Source organism: Camarhynchus parvulus, chromosome 25 (assembly GCF_901933205.1).
Source record: "Camarhynchus parvulus chromosome 25, STF_HiC, whole genome shotgun sequence".
Lineage (NCBI taxonomy): Eukaryota > Metazoa > Chordata > Aves > Passeriformes > Thraupidae > Camarhynchus > Camarhynchus parvulus.
The window spans coordinates 1476198-1496187 of NC_044595.1; the positions used below are offsets into that span (position 1 = coordinate 1476198).

The 19990-nt window shown below is 67.9% G+C and overlaps 3 protein-coding genes across 3 annotated transcripts; 1 reads left to right on the forward strand and 2 right to left on the reverse strand.

The window, feature by feature from the left end:
- Positions 1 to 276: 276 nt before the first annotated feature.
- Positions 277 to 5677, forward strand: B4GALT3 (beta-1,4-galactosyltransferase 3). Its single transcript, XM_030965191.1, has 7 exons — positions 277 to 504; positions 1009 to 1387; positions 2124 to 2359; positions 3205 to 3395; positions 3620 to 3742; positions 4511 to 4615; positions 4698 to 5677. The coding sequence occupies exons 2-7, from the start codon at positions 1120 to 1122 to the stop codon at positions 5008 to 5010; spliced, it is 1236 nt and encodes a 411-aa protein (XP_030821051.1). The 5' UTR covers positions 277 to 504; positions 1009 to 1119; the 3' UTR covers positions 5011 to 5677.
- On the reverse strand, positions 5642 to 13214 carry PPOX (protoporphyrinogen oxidase). Its single transcript, XM_030965189.1, is given in 15 exon segments — positions 5642 to 5883; positions 5984 to 6026; positions 6344 to 6493; positions 6964 to 7089; positions 7175 to 7272; positions 7275 to 7292; positions 7381 to 7441; positions 8146 to 8283; positions 8285 to 8337; positions 9214 to 9358; positions 11302 to 11434; positions 11581 to 11696; positions 12262 to 12396; positions 12833 to 12927; positions 13110 to 13214. Coding segments are annotated over 15 exon segments (1554 nt in total). The 5' UTR covers positions 13210 to 13214; the 3' UTR covers positions 5642 to 5740.
- Positions 13215 to 13465: 251 nt separating this feature from the next.
- Positions 13466 to 19979, reverse strand: USP21 (ubiquitin specific peptidase 21). Its single transcript, XM_030965145.1, is given in 20 exon segments — positions 13466 to 13752; positions 13832 to 13946; positions 14037 to 14144; positions 14272 to 14350; positions 14436 to 14522; positions 14933 to 15036; positions 15130 to 15194; positions 15289 to 15426; positions 15507 to 15618; positions 15716 to 15839; positions 16650 to 16709; positions 18038 to 18119; positions 18163 to 18196; positions 18199 to 18285; positions 18338 to 18408; positions 18410 to 18477; positions 18479 to 18624; positions 18627 to 18761; positions 18843 to 18898; positions 19904 to 19979. Coding segments are annotated over 18 exon segments (1698 nt in total). The 5' UTR covers positions 18754 to 18761; positions 18843 to 18898; positions 19904 to 19979; the 3' UTR covers positions 13466 to 13661.
- Between the last annotated feature and the right edge of the window lie 11 nt (positions 19980 to 19990).

The following is a 19990-nucleotide window of genomic DNA, read 5'->3' on the forward strand; positions in this document are numbered from 1 at the left end:
GGGGCTGGGGGGGCTCCATGGAGGGGGAGGGGACACACATGACCAGGGAGGGGACACGGGGGTCGCACAGCCCCCCTGGGGACAAGGACACGTGGCCCGGGGTGACACACGTGGCCCGGACACTCCCCGCCAATCCCGCACCCAATCACAGCGCGTATTCTTCGTGACGTCATATTAAAGGCGGGGAAAGGGCGGAGCCAGCCGCGGTTGCCACGGCGACGGCGCCCGCCATGACCACGCCCCTCAAGGCGGGGCTTGCTCAGACCACGCCCCCTCCGTCTCCTCGGGCTCTCCCGGGTCCTCACGGGCCCCGCGCCCCGTTCTGGGGTCACCGAGCGCCACCGGGGCCCCCTCGGGATCCTCCCCCGGTTCTCCCCGGTCTCCCCCGCCCTCCTGGTGCGCCCGGAGCGTGACCCCGCCGCGGCCCCGCCCCGTGACGTCATCACGCCGCGCCCTCCGCTGCAAGATGGCGGCGGCCGGGCGGGGCTGAGCGGGCCCGGGCAGGTACCGGGACCGGAGCGGGGCTGGGGCCGGGGCGGTGACCCGCGGGGCCTGCCCGGGGAGCGGGAGCGCCGAACCGGGCCCGGCAGTACCGGGGCGGGCACGGGCGGGTACCGGAGCCGGGGGGGCAGGACCGGGACCGGGGCTGGAGCGGGTACCGGGGCCGGGCGGGGCAGGACCGGCCTCAGGCCTGTACCGGGAGCAGCAGAGCGGTACCGGGGTCAGGGCTTACCGGGACCGGCGGTACTCGGTGGGGGAGGCAGCACCGGGACCGGATTGGGCTGAACCGGCGCCGGGACCGGGCGGGGACTGAACCGGGCCCTTCCCGGTACCGGAGAGCGACAGCGCGTGGTCCGAGCCCCTCCCGGTGCTACACGGGCGCTGCGCCGGGTCCGCCCATTTCCCGGTACCGGCGAGTACCGAGCGACCCCCGCTCCTTTCCCGGTACCGGAGCCGTCCCGTTCCATCCCCGGGGCCGCTCCAATCCGTGTCCCCTCTCTCCCGCAGCCCCGGTGTCCCCGCCATGCTGCCCCGGGCCGCTTGGGCGGCTCTCCGGTAACACCGGGCGGCTCCCCGGTAACACCGGGCGGCTCCCCGGTAACTCCGGGCGGCCCCGCGATGCTGCGGCGGCTGCTGGAGCGGCCGTGCTCGCTGGCGCTGCTGGTCGGGTGCCAGTTCGCCTTCGTGGCGTATTTCTCGCTCGGTGGTTTCCGGAACCTCACGGCGCTGTTCGGTCGCTCCGCCGGTCCCGCCGTGGATTATTCCCGGACTCACGACGTGTACGCCAACCTCAGCCGCGTCGGCGGCGGCACCGGGAACGGCCCCGCCGCCACGCCGGACCCAGCAAGGCCGCTGCCGTTCTGCCCCGAGAGATCGCCGTTCCTCGGTGAGGGAACCGGGACAGGAACGGGGGAACCGGGAAGAGAGAAGATCCCCGGGGGAAAGAACCGGGGGAAGGGGAGGAACCGGACGGGGAAAGAACCGGGACCCCCGGGGGAAGGACCGAGGGGTGACCCCTCCCCGTGGGAGGAGGAACCGGGGCCGCCCCTCGCCCGGTACGGAACCGGTTCCGGTTCCTCTTCCCGGTACGGAACCGGTTCTGGCTCCTCTCCCCGGTACGGAACCGGTTCTGGTTCCTCTCCCCGGTACGGAACCGGTTCTGGTTCCTCTCCCCGGGACAGAACCGGGCTCAGCCGCTGCCGGGCAGGACCCGCCCCTTGCCCGGGCAGTAGAACCGGTCGGAGCGGTTCCCTTCCCCCGGCCCCCTCCCGGGACAGACCCGGAGCCCCCGGGGGAAGAACCGGGAAGGGAAATGTGGGGGGGCAAAGCCCAAAGGCCGGGACCCCCGGGGGGGGGCGGGGGGACAATGAGGGGACACCCCCAGTGTCCCCCCAGTGCCCCCCCAGCCCCTCTGAGTGCCCCCTCCCCATAATGGGCCCCCAGTGCCCCCTGAGTGCCCCCCCTGAGCGCCCCCTGCCCACAGTGCCCCCCAATACCCCTCTCAATGCCCCCAGTGCCCCTCTCAGCCCCCCAGTGCCACCCCTGAGCGCCCCCTCCCCACAGTGCCCCCAGTGCCCCTCTGAGCACCCCCAGTGCCCCCCCTGAGCGCCCCCTCCCCACAGTGGGCCCCCTGGCCGTCTCCTTCTCGCGGGCGCCCTCGCTGGAGCAGATCCAGGCCAAGAACCCGGGCGTGCGGCGGGGCGGGCGCTACCGGCCGCCGCGGTGCGAGGCGCGCTCCAGGACCGCGGTCATCGTGCCGCACCGCAACCGTGAGGCGCACCTGGGCCACCTGCTCTACTACCTGCACCCCTTCCTGCAGCGCCAGCAGCTGCACTACGGCATCTACGTCGTGCACCAGGTGCCCGGGGTGGTTTGGGGGGTACCCGGGGGGGGTTTGGGGGTACCCGGGGGGGGTTTGGGGGGTGCCCAGGGAGGGTTTGGGGATGCCCAGGGGGGGTTTGGGGATGCCCAGGGAGGGTTTGGGGGTACCCAGGAGGGTTTGGGGAGACCCCAGAGGGTTTGGGGGGTCCCCAGGGAAGATTTGAGGTGGTTTAGGGGATTTCCTTGGGGGTTTGGGGGGTCCACAGGGAGGTTTGAGGTGGTTTGGGGGGTCCCCAGTGCTTCCAGGGATGGTTTAGAGGTTTCCCAGGATATTTTGGGGTGACCCCAGTGGATTTTGGGGTGTCCCCAGGCTGGGACCTGCACATTTAACTGGGGCCAAGCTGCTGAACGTGGGCGTGAAAGGATGGTTTAGAGTTTTAGGGGATGGTTTAGAGGGGACAGTTTAGAGGGGACGGTTTAGACATTTCCCAGGATATTTTGGGGTGACCCCAGTGGATTTTGGGGTGACCCCAGTGGATTTTGGGGTATCCCCAGGCCGGGAACTGCACGTTTAACCGGGCCAAGCTGCTGAACGTGAAGGATGGTTTAGTGGAGATGGTTTAGAGTTTTCCCAGGATATTTTGGGGTGACCGCAGAAGGATTTGGGGTAATCCCAGTGGATTTTGGGGTAATCCCAGTGGATTTTGGGGTGTCCCCAGGCTGGGAACTGCATGTTTAACTGGGGCCAAGCTGCTGAACGTGGCGGTGAAAGGATGGTTTAGAGTTTTAGGGGATGGTTTAGAGGGGACAGTTTAGAGGGGATGGTTTAGAGTTTCCCAGGAGAATTTGGGGTGACCCCAGTGGATTTTGGGGTGTCCCCAGGCCGGGAACTGCACGTTTAACCGGGCCAAGCTGCTGAACGTGGGCGTGAAGGAGGCGCTGAAGGACGAGGACTGGGACTGCCTGTTCCTGCACGACGTGGACCTGATCCCCGAGAACGACCACAACCTGTACACGTGCGACCCCTGGAACCCCAAACACGCCTCCGTGGCCATGAACAAATTCGGGTACAGGTGAGCCACGCCCCTGGGGACACCTTGGGGACACCCTGGGGACACAGAGGGTGTGGCATTGCCCTGGAGGGGACACGAGGGGTGTTCTGTCACCTTGGGGAGGGGGACACAAGGGGTGTGGCATTGCCATGGGGGGTGTGACACTGTGCTAGGGGGGACATGAGGGGTGTGGCATTGCCCTGGGGGGGACACAGAGGGTGTGACAGTGTCCCCTGTGTCCCCAGCCTGCCGTACCCGCAGTATTTCGGGGGTGTCTCGGCGCTGACCCCCGACCAGTACATGAAGATCAACGGGTTCCCCAACGAGTACTGGGGCTGGGGGGGTGAGGACGATGACATCGCCACCAGGTAGGGCTGGGGACAGCCTGGGGACAGCTTGGGGACACTGGCATGGCACTCGGGGGGTGGCATTGTGTGCCCACTGAGCTGGGGGGGACACGAGTGGTGTTCTGTCACCTTGGGGGGGATACAAGTGATGTGACATTGCCATGTGGAGTGGTGACATTGCCCTGGGAGGGGACACAAGGGGTGTTTGTCACACTGTGGGGGACACAGAGGGTGTGACATTGCCCTGGGGGGGACACAGAGGCTGTCACAGTGTCCTAGAGGGCACATGGGGGGTGTCCTGTCACCCTGGGGGAGAAGGGACACAGAGATGTCCCCATGCCCTGTCCCCCCAGGGTGACACGGTGACCTCCCAGCCTCACTGTCCCTCTGTCCCCATGTCTGTGTCGCCTGCAATGATGTCACTGTTTGGGGACATGAGAGGCTATCCTGCCACCCCGGGCGTGTCCCTGTCCCCTCGGGGTGACACCGTGACCCTCCCTTGTCACTGTCCCCTGTAACGATGTCACTGTGCGGTGGCTGTCCCTGCCACCCTGGGGGCTGTCCCTGTCCCCTCGGGGTGACACCGTGACCCTCCCTTGTCACTGTCCCCTGTAACGATGTCACTGTGCGGTGGCTGTCCCTGCCACCCTGGGGGCTGTCCCTGTCCCCTCGGGGTGACACCGTGACCCTCCCTTGTCACTGTCCCCATATTTCTGCTGCCCTCTGGGGGACACGGGGGATGTCGCCGTCGCTGTCCCCGCCCCGGTGCCACTGTCGCTGTCCCCGCAGGGTGCGCCTGGCCGGCATGAAGATCTCACGCCCTCCCGTCTCCATCGGCCACTACAAAATGGTCAAACACAAGAGCGACAAAGGCAACGAGGAGAACCCGCACAGGTGCGGTGCTGGGGGTGGGTGCGCCCCGAGGGGACAGCGCGGGGAGGGGACACGCGGGTGACACGCCGGGCCGCGTCCCCAGGTTCGACCTGCTGGTGCGGACGCAGCGCACGTGGACGCAGGACGGCATGAACTCGCTGAGCTACGCGCTGCTGGCGCGGGAGCTGCGCCCGCTCTACACCAACCTCACGGCTGACATCGGCTGCGACCCCCGCGGCCGCCCCGGCGCCGCCCCCGCCAGCCGCTTCCGCCAGGAGATGCTGCGCAAACCCCCCCGCGAGGGCCTGCCCGCCCTGGCGCTGGCGCCACCACCTCCCCGCGGTGACAACGGCACGGTGACAGCGGCGACAGCGCGGGCCGGGGACAATCAGAGCGTGGCACCGCCCCCGCCCTGAGCGCCCCCACCCACCCCGCATCGACACCCCCGGGGGCGGTGTGGACTCTGGGATGGGGGGGGACAGGGACACAGGGACATCCCAGGGGGGACAGGACAGGGGACACCCCCTGGGACACCCCTGGGTGGGACAGGACAGGGGACACCCCTTGGGGGGACAGGGACATCCCAAGGGGGACAGGGATACCCCCAGGGGGAGACATAGGGCTCTCCCAGCTCTGCTCCCCCCCCGCTGGGGTTTTGGGGTCCCCGATGGGGTTTTGAGGTCCTCGTTGGGGTTTGAGGTCCCCAGATCGGTTTTAGGGTCCCTGGCTGGGTTTTGGGGTCCCCGGTGATGTTCTGAGGTCCCCAGATCAGTTTTGGGGTCCCTGGCTGGGTTTTGGGGACCCCGATGGGGTTCTGAGGTCCCCAGATCGGTTTTGAGGTCCCCACTGGGATTTTGGGGTCCCCGGTGATGTTCTGAGATCCCCAGATCAGTTTTGGGGTCCCCGTTGGGGTTTGAGGTCCCCAGATCAGTTTTAGGGTCCCTGGCTGGGTTTTGGGGTCCCCGGTGTGGTTTTGGGGTCCCCGGATCGGTTTTGGGGTCCCCGGCTGGGGCACGCGGGTATTTATTGTATTTATGAGCCGCTCCCTGGACCTTTCTAAACGGTTTTTTTCAATTAAAAAAAAAAATAAATCATTTTGTCCTACGCTGGTGGCCACGGGGGGACCCCAGGACTGCAGGGGGGGGGTCAGGGCTCGGGGGGGGACCCCAAAATCTTCCCCACGGCCGCCCTGGCGCTGGCGATGCAGTCGTTGACGGAGACCCCGGAGTAGGAGGCGCCGATCAGGCTCAGGGGCAGCTGCTGCTCCTTCAGGAACCGCTGGATGCGCTCTGGGGGGACAGTGGGGACAGCTGGGGACACTCTGGGGACAGCTGGGGACAGCAGAGCCCCCCCGGGGACAGGGGACACCCCCAGCCCCGCCGCTCTCACCTAAGCGCTCCCAGTGTCCCAGCGTGTACTGGGGGATGCAGTCCTGGGGAAAAGGGAGGGGGGGGACACGGGTGAGACCCTGAGAGCCCCCCCAGAGTGTCACCCACACAGGGACACCCCCGGAGTGTCACCCACACAGGGACAGCCCCGAAATGTCACCCACACAGGGACACCCCTGAAATGTCACCCACACCGAGTGTCACTCACCCCAAGTGTCACCCACACAGGGACACCCCCAAAATGTCACTCACCCCGAGTGTCACCCACCCAGAGCAAGCCCAGCAAACGTCACTCACGCAGAGCCCCATAAAGTGTCACCTGCCCCGGAATGTCCCCCCGGAGCCCCCCAGGTGTCCCCACCTGCTGCACCCTGACGATGGCGTTTCTGGGGGTCCCGGCCAGCCCCAGGTGGTCGCTCACGGCCGCCCGTGCCCGGCTCAGCAGCAGCTCCGGGGCCACCAGGGCGGGGTCCCCAAAGCTCTGCTGGAACCAGGCCCCGCCCAGCATCACCTGGGGACACCGTGAGCCCCCCAAAATCAGCCCTGGGACACCCACGGTGTCCCCAGGGTCACTCAGTGCCAGCCCCCCCAAATCACCCCTGTGACATCCCCTCTGTCCCTAGGGTCACTCACTGTGAGACCCCCAAAATCATCCGTGTCACCCCCCTCTGGTGTCCCCACAGTGTCACCCCCCAGTATCACCACTGTGAGCCCCCCCCTAAACCACCCCTGTCACTCCCCCTGGTGTCCCAGTGTCACCCCCCGTGTCCCCAGTGTCACCCCTCCCAGGTGTCCCCATATGATGTCCCCAGTGTCCCCCCACAATGTCCCCACCATGAGCCCCCCAAATCACTCCTGTCACCCCCTCAGTGTCCCCAGTGTCACCCCACGATGTCCCCACCATGAGCCCCCCAAATCACTCCTGTCACCCCCCAGTGTCCCCCCTCCCGGTGTCCCCGGTGTCCCCCCCGCTGTCCCCACCGTGAGGCGCAGCGAGGTCCCCCCGGGGGTCGCGGGGGTCCCGTCGTGCTCCGGGAACGCCACCGAGTCGTAGACGATGCCCAGGAGCGCCGGGTCCTCCGAGGACGGCACCAGGTGCCCAAAGCCCTGCGGGGGTGGGGGGGGGAGCTGGGGTCACCGCGGGGTTTGGGGACACCTCGGGGACACGGTGGGGACAGCGGGGAGCGCTCACCGTGACGGGCAGCGCGGCGCCCTCGTACTGCAGGTTGACCACGGCCACGGAGGCGGCCGGGATCGCGCGGAGCTCCCGCGCCAGCGGCTCCGCCTCGCCGGCAGCGCCAGCGCCAGGGCTGGGGACAGCGGGGACAGCGTCAGCGACACCGCGGGGACACGGCGGGGACACGGCGGGACCCTCCCCGCCCCAGCCCCGCGCCGTACCTGAGGCCGGGAGGGCGCTGACAACGTGATCGGCCGTGAGGGTGGCACCGGGCACGGTGAGCTGGGGGGACAGCAGGGGACACTGGGGGCAATGGGGGCACTGGGGGCAATGGGGAGGGGACTGGGACATTGGGGACACTGGGGGCAATGGGGGCACCGGGGGCAATGGGGACACCGGGGGCAATGGGGAGGGGACTGGGGGCAATGGGGACACTGGGGACACTGCGGGCAATGGGGGCAATGGGGACACCGGGGGCAATGGAGGCACTGGGGACACAGCAGGGACATGGGGCAATGGGGACACTGGGGGCACTGGGGAAGGAACTGGGGACAGGACTGAGGACACTGGGGGCAATGGGGGCACTGGGGAGGGGACAGGGGACACTAGGGACAGGACTGAGGACATTGGGGACAATGGGGACACGACTGGGGACACAGGGGAGGACACTGGGGGTAATGGGAAGGGGACTGGGGACAGCACTGGGGACACTGGGAACAGGACTGGGGACACTGAGGAGGGGACATTGGGGGCACTGGGGACAATGAGGAGGGAACTGGGGACACCGGGGAGGGTGTGGAGAGCATGAGGAGGGGACAGTGGGGACGGCTCCCAGTGACTGGGGACACTGGGATGGGGACAGAGAGCACTGGGGACACGGGTGGGGGGACGTAGAGCGGGAGGGGACCCGGGGACACCGGGGAGGGACAGAGAGCGCGCTGGCAGGGGGATGAGAGGGCACCGGGTGGCACGGGCAATGTCCCCACCTGCCAGCGGCCGCGGCGGTGGCACAGGTGCGTCAGGGGCGAGTGGCAGCGCAGCTCGGCCCCGCGCGGGGACACGAAGGCCACCAAGGCGCGCGCCAGGGACTCCATCCCGTCCCGCAGCGACCACTGGCTCCAGCGCTTCGGGCCGCGCCCGCCGCGCCAGCCCCGCCTCGGGGCCCGCCCCGCCGCCACCTGCGGTGACACCGGCGGTGACAACGCGCGGGGGGGGCGCCAGGGTGTCCCCAGCCCCGCGGTGTCCCCCATGCCAGCCCTCAGTGGATCCGGGTGACAGCCACATCAGGGTCCCCACACTGTCCCCAGCCCCACGGTGTCCCCACACTGTCCCCAGCCCCACGGTGTCCCGTCCCAGCCCCGTGGGTTGGACTCGTCCAAGGGGTGGCACCCGGAGGTCCCCGTGGTGTCCCCCTGCCCTCCAGATGCCAGCACCAGCCCCAGCAGTGTCCCCGCAGTGTCCCCAGTGTCCCCACCGTGTGGCAGTGCCAGCCCCAACAGTGTCCCCAATGTCCCCACCGTGTGGCAGGGCCAGCCCCAGCAGTGTCCCCACAGTGTCCCCATGTCCCCACCGTGTGGCAGCGCCAGCCCCAGCAGTGTCCCCACAGTGTCCCCAATGTCCCCACAGTGTCCCCAATGTCCCCACCGTGTGGCAGTGCCAGCCCCAGCAGTGTCCCCAATGTCCCCAATGTCCCCACCGTGTGGCAGCGCCAGCCCCAGCAGTGTCCCCGCAGTGTCCCCAATGTCCCCACAGTGTGGCAGTGCCAGCCCAGCAGCACAGACCCAGCAGTGTCCCCGCAGTGTCCCCAATGTCCCCACAGTGTCCCCATGTCCCCACCGTGTGGCAGCGCCAGCCCCAGCAGTGTCCCCGCAGTGTCCCCATGTCCCCACAGTGTCCCCATGTCCCCACCGTGTGGCAGCGCCAGCCCCAGCAGTGTCCCCGCAGTGTCCCCAATGTCCCCACAGTGTCCCCATGTCCCCACCGTGTGGCAGCGCCAGCCCCAGCAGTGTCCCCGCAGTGTCCCCAATGTCCCCACAGTGTCCCCATGTCCCCACCGTGTGGCAGTGCCAGCCCCAGCAGCACGGAGCCCCTCTGTCTCTCGGCCTGGAACAGGGCAGGGAAGCAGCTGCGCACGCTCAGGGCCCGGCTGTCCCCGGCAAACACCCCCCGGCACAGGGAATCCACAGCCAGCTCGGCCACCTGGGGACAAGGGACAGCGACAGTGACACAGGGACAGTGACACAGGGACAGGGACACAGGGACCGTGACAGTGACACAGGGACAGTGACAGGGACACAGGGACAGTGACAAAGGGACAGTGACACAGGGACAGGGACAGTGACACAGGGACAGTGACAGTGACACAGGGACACAGGGACAGTGACAGTGACACAGGGACACAGCGACAGTGACACAGGGACAGTGACACAGGGACAGCGACAGTGACACAGGGACAGTGACAGGGACACAGGGACCGTGACAGTGACACAGGGACAGTGACAGGGACACAGGGACAGTGACACAGGGACAGTGACACAGGGACAGGGACACAGGGACCGTGACAGTGACACAGGGACAGTGACAGTGACACAGGGACAGGGACACAGGGACAGTGACACAGGGACAGGGACAGTGACACAGGGACAGGGACACACGGATAGGGACAGTGACACAGGGACAGGGACAGTGACAATGACAGTGACACAGTGACACGGACAGTGACACAGGGACAGTGACACAGGAACAGTGACAGTGACACAGGGACAGTGACACAGGGACAGTGACAGTGACACAGGGACACAGGGACAGGGACACAGGGACAGTGACACAGGGACAGGGACAGTGACACAGGGACACACGGATAGGGACAGTGACACAGGGACAGGGACAGTGACAGTGACACAGTGACACGGACAGTGACACAGGGACAGTGACACAGGAACAGTGACAGTGACACAGGGACAGGGACACAGGGACAGCGACAGTGACACAGGGACAGTGACAGTGACACAGGGACAGTGACAGGGACACAGGGACAGTGACACAGAGACAGTGACAGTGACACAGTGACACAGGGACAGTGACACAGGGACAGGGACAGTGACACAGTGACACCAGGACAGTGACACAGGGACAGGGACAGTGACAGTGACACCGGGACAGTGACAGTGACACAGGGACAGTGACACAGGGACAGTGACACAGGGACAGTGACAGAGACAGTGACAGCTGTCCACGGCCACCTCGGCCACCTGAGGGACAGAGGGACAGGGACAGTGGGACCCCACCCACCCCAGCGAGGCCCCGATAAGGCCGGGTGGGGCTCTGGGGTGAGTTATCGGGGTTTGGGGTGGGGTTATCGGGGTTTGGGGGATTCTCGGGGTTTGGGGTGGGGTTGTGGGGGCTTTGGGGCATCACCAGGGCTTTGGAGGGTTCTGGGGGTTTTGGGGTGTGATGGTGTTTTTTGGGGGGTTTTGGGGGTGGTTGTGGGGGATTTTTGGGGGTGACGTTTTGAGGGGTTCTGGGAGTTGTTCTGTAGATTTTGAGGCTGCTTATGGGGAATTTTTTGGGGGAGGCGATGTTGTTTTGGGGGGGTTCCGGGGGTCTTGGGGTGTGATGGTGTTTTGGGGTGTGATGGGGACTTTATGGGGTCCTAGGGGTCTTGGGGGTGGTTCCGGGGGTGATTCCAGGGGGTTTTGGGGTGGATCTGGGGGTTTTGGGGTGGATGTGGGGGTGGTTCCAGGGGGTTTTGGGGCGGATCTGGGGTTTTGGGGTGGATCAGGGGTTTTGGGGCGGATCTGGGGGTTGTTCCAGGAGGTTTTGGGGTGGATCTGGGGGTTTTGGGTTGTTCCAGGGAGTTTGGGGGTTGTTCCAGGGGGTTTTGGGGTGGATCTGGGGGTTTTGGGGTGGTTCCAGGGGCTTTGGGGTAGATCTGGGGGTTTTGGGGTGGATCAGGGGTTTTGAGGTGGATCTGGGGGTTTTGGGGTGGATCAGGGGGTTTTGGGGTGGATCAGGGGTTTTGGGGTGGATCTGGGGTTTTGGGGTGGATCAGGGGTTTTGGGGTGGATCTGGGGGTTGTTCCAGGTGGTTTTGGGGTGGATCAGAAGGTTTTGGGGTGGTTCCAGGGGCTTTTGGGCACCCACCTCGGGCCCGAAGCGGCGCTGGGCGAAGCCGTGGGCGCTCTCGTCCGGCCCCGCGCCCGCCGGGGTCAGGAGATCCCGCAGAGCGCTCCAGAGCAGGGCCCGAGAGAACGGGGGCACAGCCCGGAGCAAGCCCCTGGGGACACACGGGGACATTGGGGACAGCTGGGGTGGCACCGGGGACAGCCAGCCCTGAGCAACCCCCTGGGGACAACAGGGACAGGAGGTGGCCCTGGTGACAAGGGACAAGGGGAGGTGACCCAGGGGACAGGTGCCACCCACCTGAGGCCCGAGGGCAGGGGGTGCAGGGCCCCCCCCAGGTACAGGAATCGGTTCCGCGCCGCCGGGTGCTCCCTGGGGACAGCCAGGATGTCACCGGCCAGCCCCAGCTCCGACACCTGCGGGGACACGGCGTGGCACCAGAGACACACGGGGACACCAGATTTCACCCAGGGACCCCAAAAATCATCCAGGGACCCCAAAAATCACCCAGAGACCCCCAGATTTCATCCAGGGACCCCAAAAATCATCCAGGGACCCCAAATTCACCCAGGGACCCCCAGGGTTCATCCAGGGACCCCCAGGATCCACACGGGGATCCCCAAATTCGTTCAGAGATGCCCACGATTCATCCAGGGACCCCAAAAATTCTTCCAGAAACCCACCCAAACCCCAGGGTGACCCCTCTGTCACCCCAAAACCAACCCCTTCAAATCCCCCCAGGGCTCCGGGGAGCCCTCTGGCACCACAAACCCAGCCCCAAGGACCCCCAACACCCAGCCAGGACCCCCCCCCAGCCCTCCAGGACCCCCCTGTCACCCCAAGATCCCCTCTGGCACCCCAAAACCAACCCCGGGGACTTCCCCAAATCCCCCCCAGCCCCTCAGGAAGCCCTTTTGTCACCCCAAACCCAGCCGGGGACCCCCCTGTCACCCCGAACGCAGCCCCCCCTGTCCCCCATACCATGTGCAGGGTCTGGGCCCCCGCGGGCCCCGCGGGCCGGACGCCCCTCGGGCCGTGCTCGAACACGGCGCCCTCGGGGCTCCGGGTGCTCTGCAGCCACCCCCCGAAGCGGCCACTGGCCTCCAGCAGCACCACCTGGGGACCCCCGGCACCCCGAATCAACACCGGGACCCCCCGGTCACCGCCGAGACCCCCGGGATCACAACCGGGACACCCCTAGGGTCATCACCGGGACCCCCGGATCACCACTGGGAACCCCAATGACCACGGGGACCCCACAATCACAACCGGGACCCCCGGATCACCACGGGAACCTGGATCACCACCGGGAACCCGAATCACCCCCGGGACCCCCCAGTCACCCCCGGGACCCTGCGGGACTTGGGACCCTGGGGGAATTGGGGGTACCGGGGGGGTCTCTGCAGGGATGGGGGTCCTGGGGGTGAACACCGGGGGTCCCGGGGTGACGCGGAAGAGCGGAGCCCCGGGGAGGGACGGACAGCGGGAGGGAAGGGAGTTGGGGGTCCGGGGAAGGAGCGGGGGAAGGTTCGGGGGTCGCACGCTCGCTCACCTTGGGCGGGCGGGGGGCTCGCACCAGGTGGTAGCAGGCGGCCAGGCCGCTGATGCCGCCGCCCACGACGGCCACGGTGGCCGGCATGAGGGGAGCTGGGGCGGGCAGGGTCAGAGCGGAGCCCCCGGAGCCCTCCGGACCCACCGGGAGCCCCCAGGGCCGCCCGGCTCCGCACCCCGGGACCCGCCGGGAGCCCCCAGAGCCGTCCAGGAGCCCCCAGAGTCACCGGGAGCCCCCGGCCCGGCCCGGCCCCTCAGCCCCGGGACCCTCCCCTCACCTGTCCCGAGTCCGCCGCTCTGGCCACGCCCCTTCCCGCCGCTTATCAGGGGAAGGGGCGGGGCTGAGGGCAGGCGGACCAATGGGAAGGAGCAGCGCATTGATGGACAGCTCGCTGCGGCGGGAGGAAGAGCGCTCACGGTGACAAGCCCCGCCTGCTACGCCACCAGCCAATCATCGCGCACGGCATGTTTTAGTGACCACGCCTACCTCTAATCAATCATCAAAGGGCCACACCCCGGTAAGCCACGCCCACACAGTGTCTGTCAAACACAAACCACACCCCCTTATCGACAAGCCACGCCCCCGCCCCAAGCCCCGCCCCGAAGGCCCAAAACTCGGCGGTTTTTGGGGTTTTTTTAATAAATTTATTCACAAAACCCCCCAGGGCCGCGCGGGCTGCGGCCGCTCCCCCCGCACCCCCCTCTCCGCGGGTCCGGGGGGCTCCCGGGGGTTCCCGGGGCAGGGTCCCGGGGGGTTCCCGGGGTGTCCCGGGGCAGGGTCCCGGGCGTTCCCCGCAGCCCCGGCCCGCAGGCGGCTCCGCGCGGGGCTCTCAGGCTCTGCGGCCGGGCGGCTCCTCCAGCTCGTAGAACAGCACGTAGCCCTCGCTGGACGGCACCTGGTTCTCGCTGATGGGCGAGACGCTGCGGGGACACCCTCAGCACCGGCCGCGGGGGGCTCGGCACCGGGCCGGGGGGCACGGCAGGGGCGGGGGGCACTGACCGGGAGTCGTTGTAGACGCGCCAACCGGCGGGGTCGCGGCAGAAAGCCGTGTAGTGCCCGTAGTGCACGCTGCCCGAGTGGTTGCACAGAGCGTACAGGCTGTAGACAGGGCTGCCTGCAGCAGCGTGGGGCTCAGGTTTAGGATCTCCCAGCCCAAAACACCCCAAAAACCCCAAAAACCCCCCCTACCCGGAGCTCTCCTCACCCGCCTTCTCGCTGGCGAACTCGCGCAGGTTGAGCTGCTGCAGCGGGAAGTCCACGAAGACGGAGCATTTCTTGATGGAGTAGCGCGTGGTGGAGAACCTGTTCAGGTCTGCCCAAAGGTTAAGGCAGGAGAAAGACGGAGGGGTAACCCTTGTGCCCCCCCCCTTCCCCAAACCCCCCCCCAAAAATTTGGGGGTGTCCCCCCTCCCTCCTTGGGGCTGATTCCCAAAGGATACGGAGCACCAGGATGCGTGGGAAGCGCTGGATCGTCAACTTCTTGGTGCTGCGCGTGCGCTGCCGGCACTTGTCACACACCTGAGGGGCCAGGGGACATCAGGGACGGTTTGGGGACAAAGCTGGGCATGCAGGGAGGGTCCTCGGGGGGGGTTCATCCTCTCACCGGGGCGTTCTCCGAGTCCAGCTCCTCCTCCTTGGTGAAGAGGCTGAAGCAGTCGTGCAGCGAGACCTTGCCCCCGGCAAAGCTTTTCTGCAGGGCCACCAGGTCAGGGGAGGAATTTGGGGGGGTCTGAGGGGTTTTTGGGGGGCTCTGAGGGGTTTTTGGGGGGGTCTGAGGGGTTTTTGGGGGGTCTGAGGGGTTTTTGGGGGGGTCTGAGGGGTTTTTGGGGGGGTCTGAAGAGTTCTGAAGGGTTTTTCAGGAGTCTGCGGAGTTTTTTTGGGGGGTCCGAAGGGTTTCTGGTGGGTTTAAAGGGTTTTTGGATGGGTTTGAGGGATTTTTGGTCTGAAGGGTTTTTAGGGGGGTCTGAAGGTTTTTTTGGGGTGGTCTGCAAGGTTTTTGGGAGGTCTGAGGGGTTTTTGGATGGGTCTGAAAGGCTTTTAGGAGGGTCTGAAGGGTTTTTGGGGGATCTGAAGGGTTTTTGGGGGTCACCCCACCCTTACCTTTGGGATGGGCAGCGAGAGGTCGCAGAACACCTCGCAGGTGGTGGAGCGGTAGCCGCAGGCCTGGCACTTGAGGCAGCTCTTCAGCTGCCCCACAAAGAGATCTGGGGGGCAAAGGGAGGGCTCAGGGGGGGCACCCCCAGGGGTTCTGGGGGTCCCGGGGAGGGGGGGGACACACCCCCATTGCCAGTGCTCACCCACGATCTTGCTGTCCTCCCTCTCCAGGTAGCGCTTCCACATCTGGTTGGCGCGCTCGTCGTCGCTGCAAGGGTGACACCGGGGTGACGTTGGGGGGGGGGTCAGCTGTCCCCAAAATCGGGGTTCCCCCTCCCCAGCAGCCCTCCCCCCTCTCTCACCTGAGCGTTTCGGGGTCCTCCAGGGCCGGGGCTCTCCGTGTGTCCGACAGGATGCTGGGCGTGCGCCGGCCCTTCCTGTTGATCTCCACGTGCAGCCGGTCCATGAAGAACTTGAGGAATTCCTGCGCGTCCTGCTGGCTGCGGGGACACTTTGTGACACTTTGTCCCCTAGGGGGGTCCCCAAAAGGTGTTTTTTTTGGGGGGGGAAGGTGTGTCACCTGTAGCCCGTGAAGGAGGGCACGTATTTCTGGAACACGGCCTTGAAGCGCCCGGGGTTGACGGCCTCGGAGGAGTCGGGGTGCCAGAGGGCGGCGATGACATCGGCGAAGGCTGCGGGGACAGGGGGGACACGGCGGGCTCAGCGCCCCCAAGGGGGGTTCTAGAACGTTCTGGGAGGGCTGTGGGAGTTTTGGGGGGTCTGTCCCACCTTCGGTGAGCTCCTGGGGGGCGCGGGGCCCGGGGGGCTGCTCCTGCTGGAAGTCGCGGCGCAGGCAGTAATCCCGCAGGGGTTTGGTGCTGCTCAGGCACTGCAGCACGGCGTTCATGAAGCACTGAGGGGACACGGGGACATCCCGCCATGTGGCACTGCCACCAGGGCTCCCTCAGGGTGGCCCTGGTGCCCCTTTGGGGCTGGGGGTACCCGGGGATTGTGGTGGGACTGTGGTGGGACAGCCACCAAGAGGCTTGGGGACACTGAGGTCACCCCCAGGTGACACCAAGGGACACTTAAAGGACACCAAAGTGACCCCAAATCCCTCCCACAGCCCAGGACAGAAGGACAGGAGGGCTGGGGACCCTGGGGACAGCGCTGTGAGGCTCTGGGGATGTGACAGCCCAGCAGGACAGGACCATGGCCACCGAGCCTGGGGGACCCCGAGGTGACACCAAATCCCTCCCACAGCCCAGGACAGAAGAAAAATAGGGTTGGGGACCCCAAACCCCTCCCACAGCCCCAGACAGGAGGGTTGGGGACCCCAAAGTGACACCGAGGGGACCCCAAATCCTTCCCACAGCCCAGGACAGAAGGACAGGAGGGTTGGGGACCCCAAAGTGACACCGAGGGGACCCCAAATCCTTCCCACAGCCCAGGACAGAAGGACAGGAGGGTTGGGGACCCCAAAGTGACACCGAGGGGCCCCCCACCCCCCCCCCCCAGCCCAGGGAGGGGGAGGGTTGGACCCCAAAACCCCAATCCTTCCCACAGCCCAGGACAGAAGTACAGGAGGGTTGAGGACCCCAAAGTGACCCTGAGGTGACACCAAATCCCTCCCACAGCCCAGGACAGAAGTACAGAAGGGCTGGAGACCCCGAGGTGACCCCAAATCCCTCCCGGTAGGGTCGAGCTGCCCAGGGCCTCTTACCGTGTTGCCCAAATTCCTGAGGCCCACGTGGCCCGAGCCCAGCAGCAGCGTGTGGTGGGTCTGGGGGGGACACAGCGAGGGACACGCGGTGAGCCGCGCCCCGGCCCCCCCGTGCCCCCGGCTGTCCCCCGGTGGCGGCGGCGGCTTCACCTCGCCGGTGACCAGCAGCAGCCCCATGACCGCCGTGTGCACCACGGACTCGGAGATGTCGGCGCCGCGGCCCGGGAGCTCCCGCCGGGGCAGCAGCGAGCGCTGCAGCTTCCGCGGCAGCTCCACCAGCGTGGCTCCCTGCAGCCCCGGCATGGCCACGGCCGCTCGCTGGCACCGGCTCTCGGTGGCACCGGCTCTCGGTGGCACCGGGTGGCGCTCACCGGTGCGTCCCCTCCCCCTCAGCTCATTAGCTGATCCGATTCCCCCGCGCTATTCTGGGCCCAGCCAGGCTCATCCCGGGGGATTAATTAGCCGCAGCTGCCCCTGGGCACAGCGAGGGGTGCCGAGGTAAACACCCCCCCAAAAAATCCCTCCCCGGTTCCCACCCAGGGGTTTTGGGGGCCCGGCGGGGCTGAGGGATCCCCTGTGGCAGCGCCGGGGACATCCCGAGGGGGGACAAGGCAGGGTGGCCGTGCCCTGGTGGCGTTTTGGGGATTACGATCGCACCACACGTGGCCGGGCAGGTGAGGGATGGGGCGGGGGGGGGATGCGGAAACGGGGAGGGGGCGGCGGCCACCTCAGTGTCACCAGGGTGTCACCAGCGTGTCACCGGTCACCCGTGGTCACTCTGGAGATGTGGGGACAGAACCCAGAGCCACAGGGATGGCACCGGCTCCCTGAGCTGGGGGGGACAGCAACGACCCCCCCCAGAGCCCTGGGGGTCCCCAAAAAAGGACTGGAGCGGGGACAGGTGAGAGTGCCACCACTGTGCCACCCTGGCGATGTCACCGAGCCTGAGCGGGGACAATGCGGGGCTCACAAAACGTCCCCAAGGCTGGGGACAGCGTGGGGGTCACAAAATGTCCCTGAGGCTGGGGACAGTGTGGGGGTCACAAAATGTCCCCAAGGATGGGGACAGTGTGGGGGTCTTAAAATGCCCCCAAAGCTGGGGACAGTGAGAGGGTCTCAAAATGTCCCCAAAGCTGGGAACAGCGTGGGGGGGGTCACAAAATGTCCCCAAGGATGGGGACAGTGTGGGGGTCTGAAAACGTCTCCAAAGCTGGGGACATTGCACGGGTTTGAAAATGTCCCCAGGGCTGGGGACACTGCTGGGGTCTCAGAATGTCCCCGAGGCTGGGGACACTGCTGGGGTCTCAAAATGTCCCCAGGGCAGGGGACACGGGTGCCCCACGCCACACCCCGCCCCTCCCTCCGTCCCTCCCGCCCCGCGCTCTTACCGCGGCCGCCTTGTCCTCGGTGCGGCCGGGCGCGGGGCTGCCGGGGCCGTGGCGAACGCGGGCTCGGGCGGCGCGGGGCGCCCTCGGGCGCCAGAGCAGCGCCAGCGGTGCCTTTGCCGTCGGGCCCGGTGGCCACGGTGACCCTGCGCAGCGAGGACTCCTGCGCAGCGCCAGCGCGCCCGCACCCAGCGGGTGCCCGCAGTCCCTGAGCACCAACCGGCTCAGCGCCACCGCCACGTCCTCGGCGGCTGGGGACACCGGCGACACCGCCGCCGCCACCTCCTCCTCCTCCTCCCTGGCTCAGGTCGCCGATGCTGATGGATTTGGAGCGGGCCAGGTTGCTCCGGCGGCGCTCGGCCGCGCTGGGCAGCGAAGGAGGCGCTGCCGGGCACCTGCGGGGCCCCCGGCACCCTCACGCCGTGATCGGCCTTGAGCGGCCCCGGCGTCCCCGGCCCGCGGGGGCGGGGTCCCCCGTTTGGCCGCCCGGCCCGCTCCAGCTCCAGCTTCTTGGGCCGGGGGTCTTCGGGGCGGGGGGGCCGGGGGCAGCAGGCGCGGTTTGGGGGCGGGGGAGAGCCCGTTGGGGGCGCATGGCGCTCCTGGCTCAGCGCTCGGTGCCCGCTGGGCAGGCGGGAGCCCGCCCGGGGCTGCGCGGTCACCACGGCACCGGCACCGGGGTCCCTGGCGCGGCCCAGGCGGTGCTCCGAGGCCTGGGGCATGGCGGGGCCTGCGGGGACAGCGACAGCGCGGTGACAAAGGTGGCAGGGCCGGGGGGAGTGGCACAAGGGCACGGGGAAGGGGCACCCACCTGCTCACAGCCCCCCGCGCCCGGCGGCCGGACACAGCGTCCCGTCGGCGGGGGCCCTGCGGGGACACGGCGTCACCGGGGGGACCCCAAAGCTCGGGGGGATCCCAAAGCCTCGGGGGGATCCCAGAGCTCGGGGGGACCCCAAAGCTCAGGGGGACCCCAAAGCTCGGGGGATCCCAAAGATTGGGGGATCCCAAAGATCGGGGGAACCCAAAGCTCGGGGAACCCCAAAGCTCGGGGGGATCCCAAAGCCTCGGGGGGACCCCAAAGATCGGGGGGATCCCAAAGCCTCGAGGGGACCCCAAAACCTCGGGGGGATCCCAAAGCCTCGGGGGATCTCAAAGCCTCGGGGGACCCCCAGCTCCGTGTCAGGCTCCCGGTGAATCCCGGGGGGGTTCGGAGCACCGGGAGCGTGTCCTCCCCGCCCAGAGCGGGTCCTGCTCCCTGGGCAGACGCTGCCGGTGGCCGGGGGAGGTGCTGGGTGGTCCCGGAGGAGCGGAAGGCAAACCCCACTGATCCCGGTTTGGGGCGGGGGTCGCGGCTGGAAAAGCCCCCGGCCCCCCAAGCCCGCACCCCCCGGGCTCAGCCCCCCGCAATCCCGGGGTCCCCCCACAGCGGTTCCCGCACCCCCCGGGCTCAGCCCCCCGCAATCCCGGGATACCCCCACAGCGGTTCCCGCACCCCCGGGCTCAGCCCCCCGCAATCCCGGGGTCCCCCCACAGCGGTTCCCGCAGCCCCCCCGGACCCCTCCCGGTGCCCCCATCACCCCCCGCCCCTCGGGGCCCCGCCCCCCTCTCTCGGCCCGGGGTCCCTCACCGGGGGTGTCCCCTGTGCCCCCCCACCCCGGTTCCCCCCTCCGCTATCCCGGGACCCCCGTGAGGCGCTCCCGCTGCCCCCCCTCATCATCCCGGTACCCCCCCCGCCCCCCGGGGCCCTGTCCCGCACCCCCCGCCCGGCCCCGCCGCTCCCTTGGGGGGGGTGTCCGCTGTCCCGGAGCCCCCCCAGCCCCAAGTGCGGCCCCCCTCGCCCCCCTGCGGGGTCGCCCCGCCGTCCCCCCGCACCTCCCGCGGGCCGCCATGGCAACAACTCCCGCCGCACCCGCCGCCATCTTTGTGCCTCCCTCAGCCGGCCCCGCCCCCGGCGGCCTC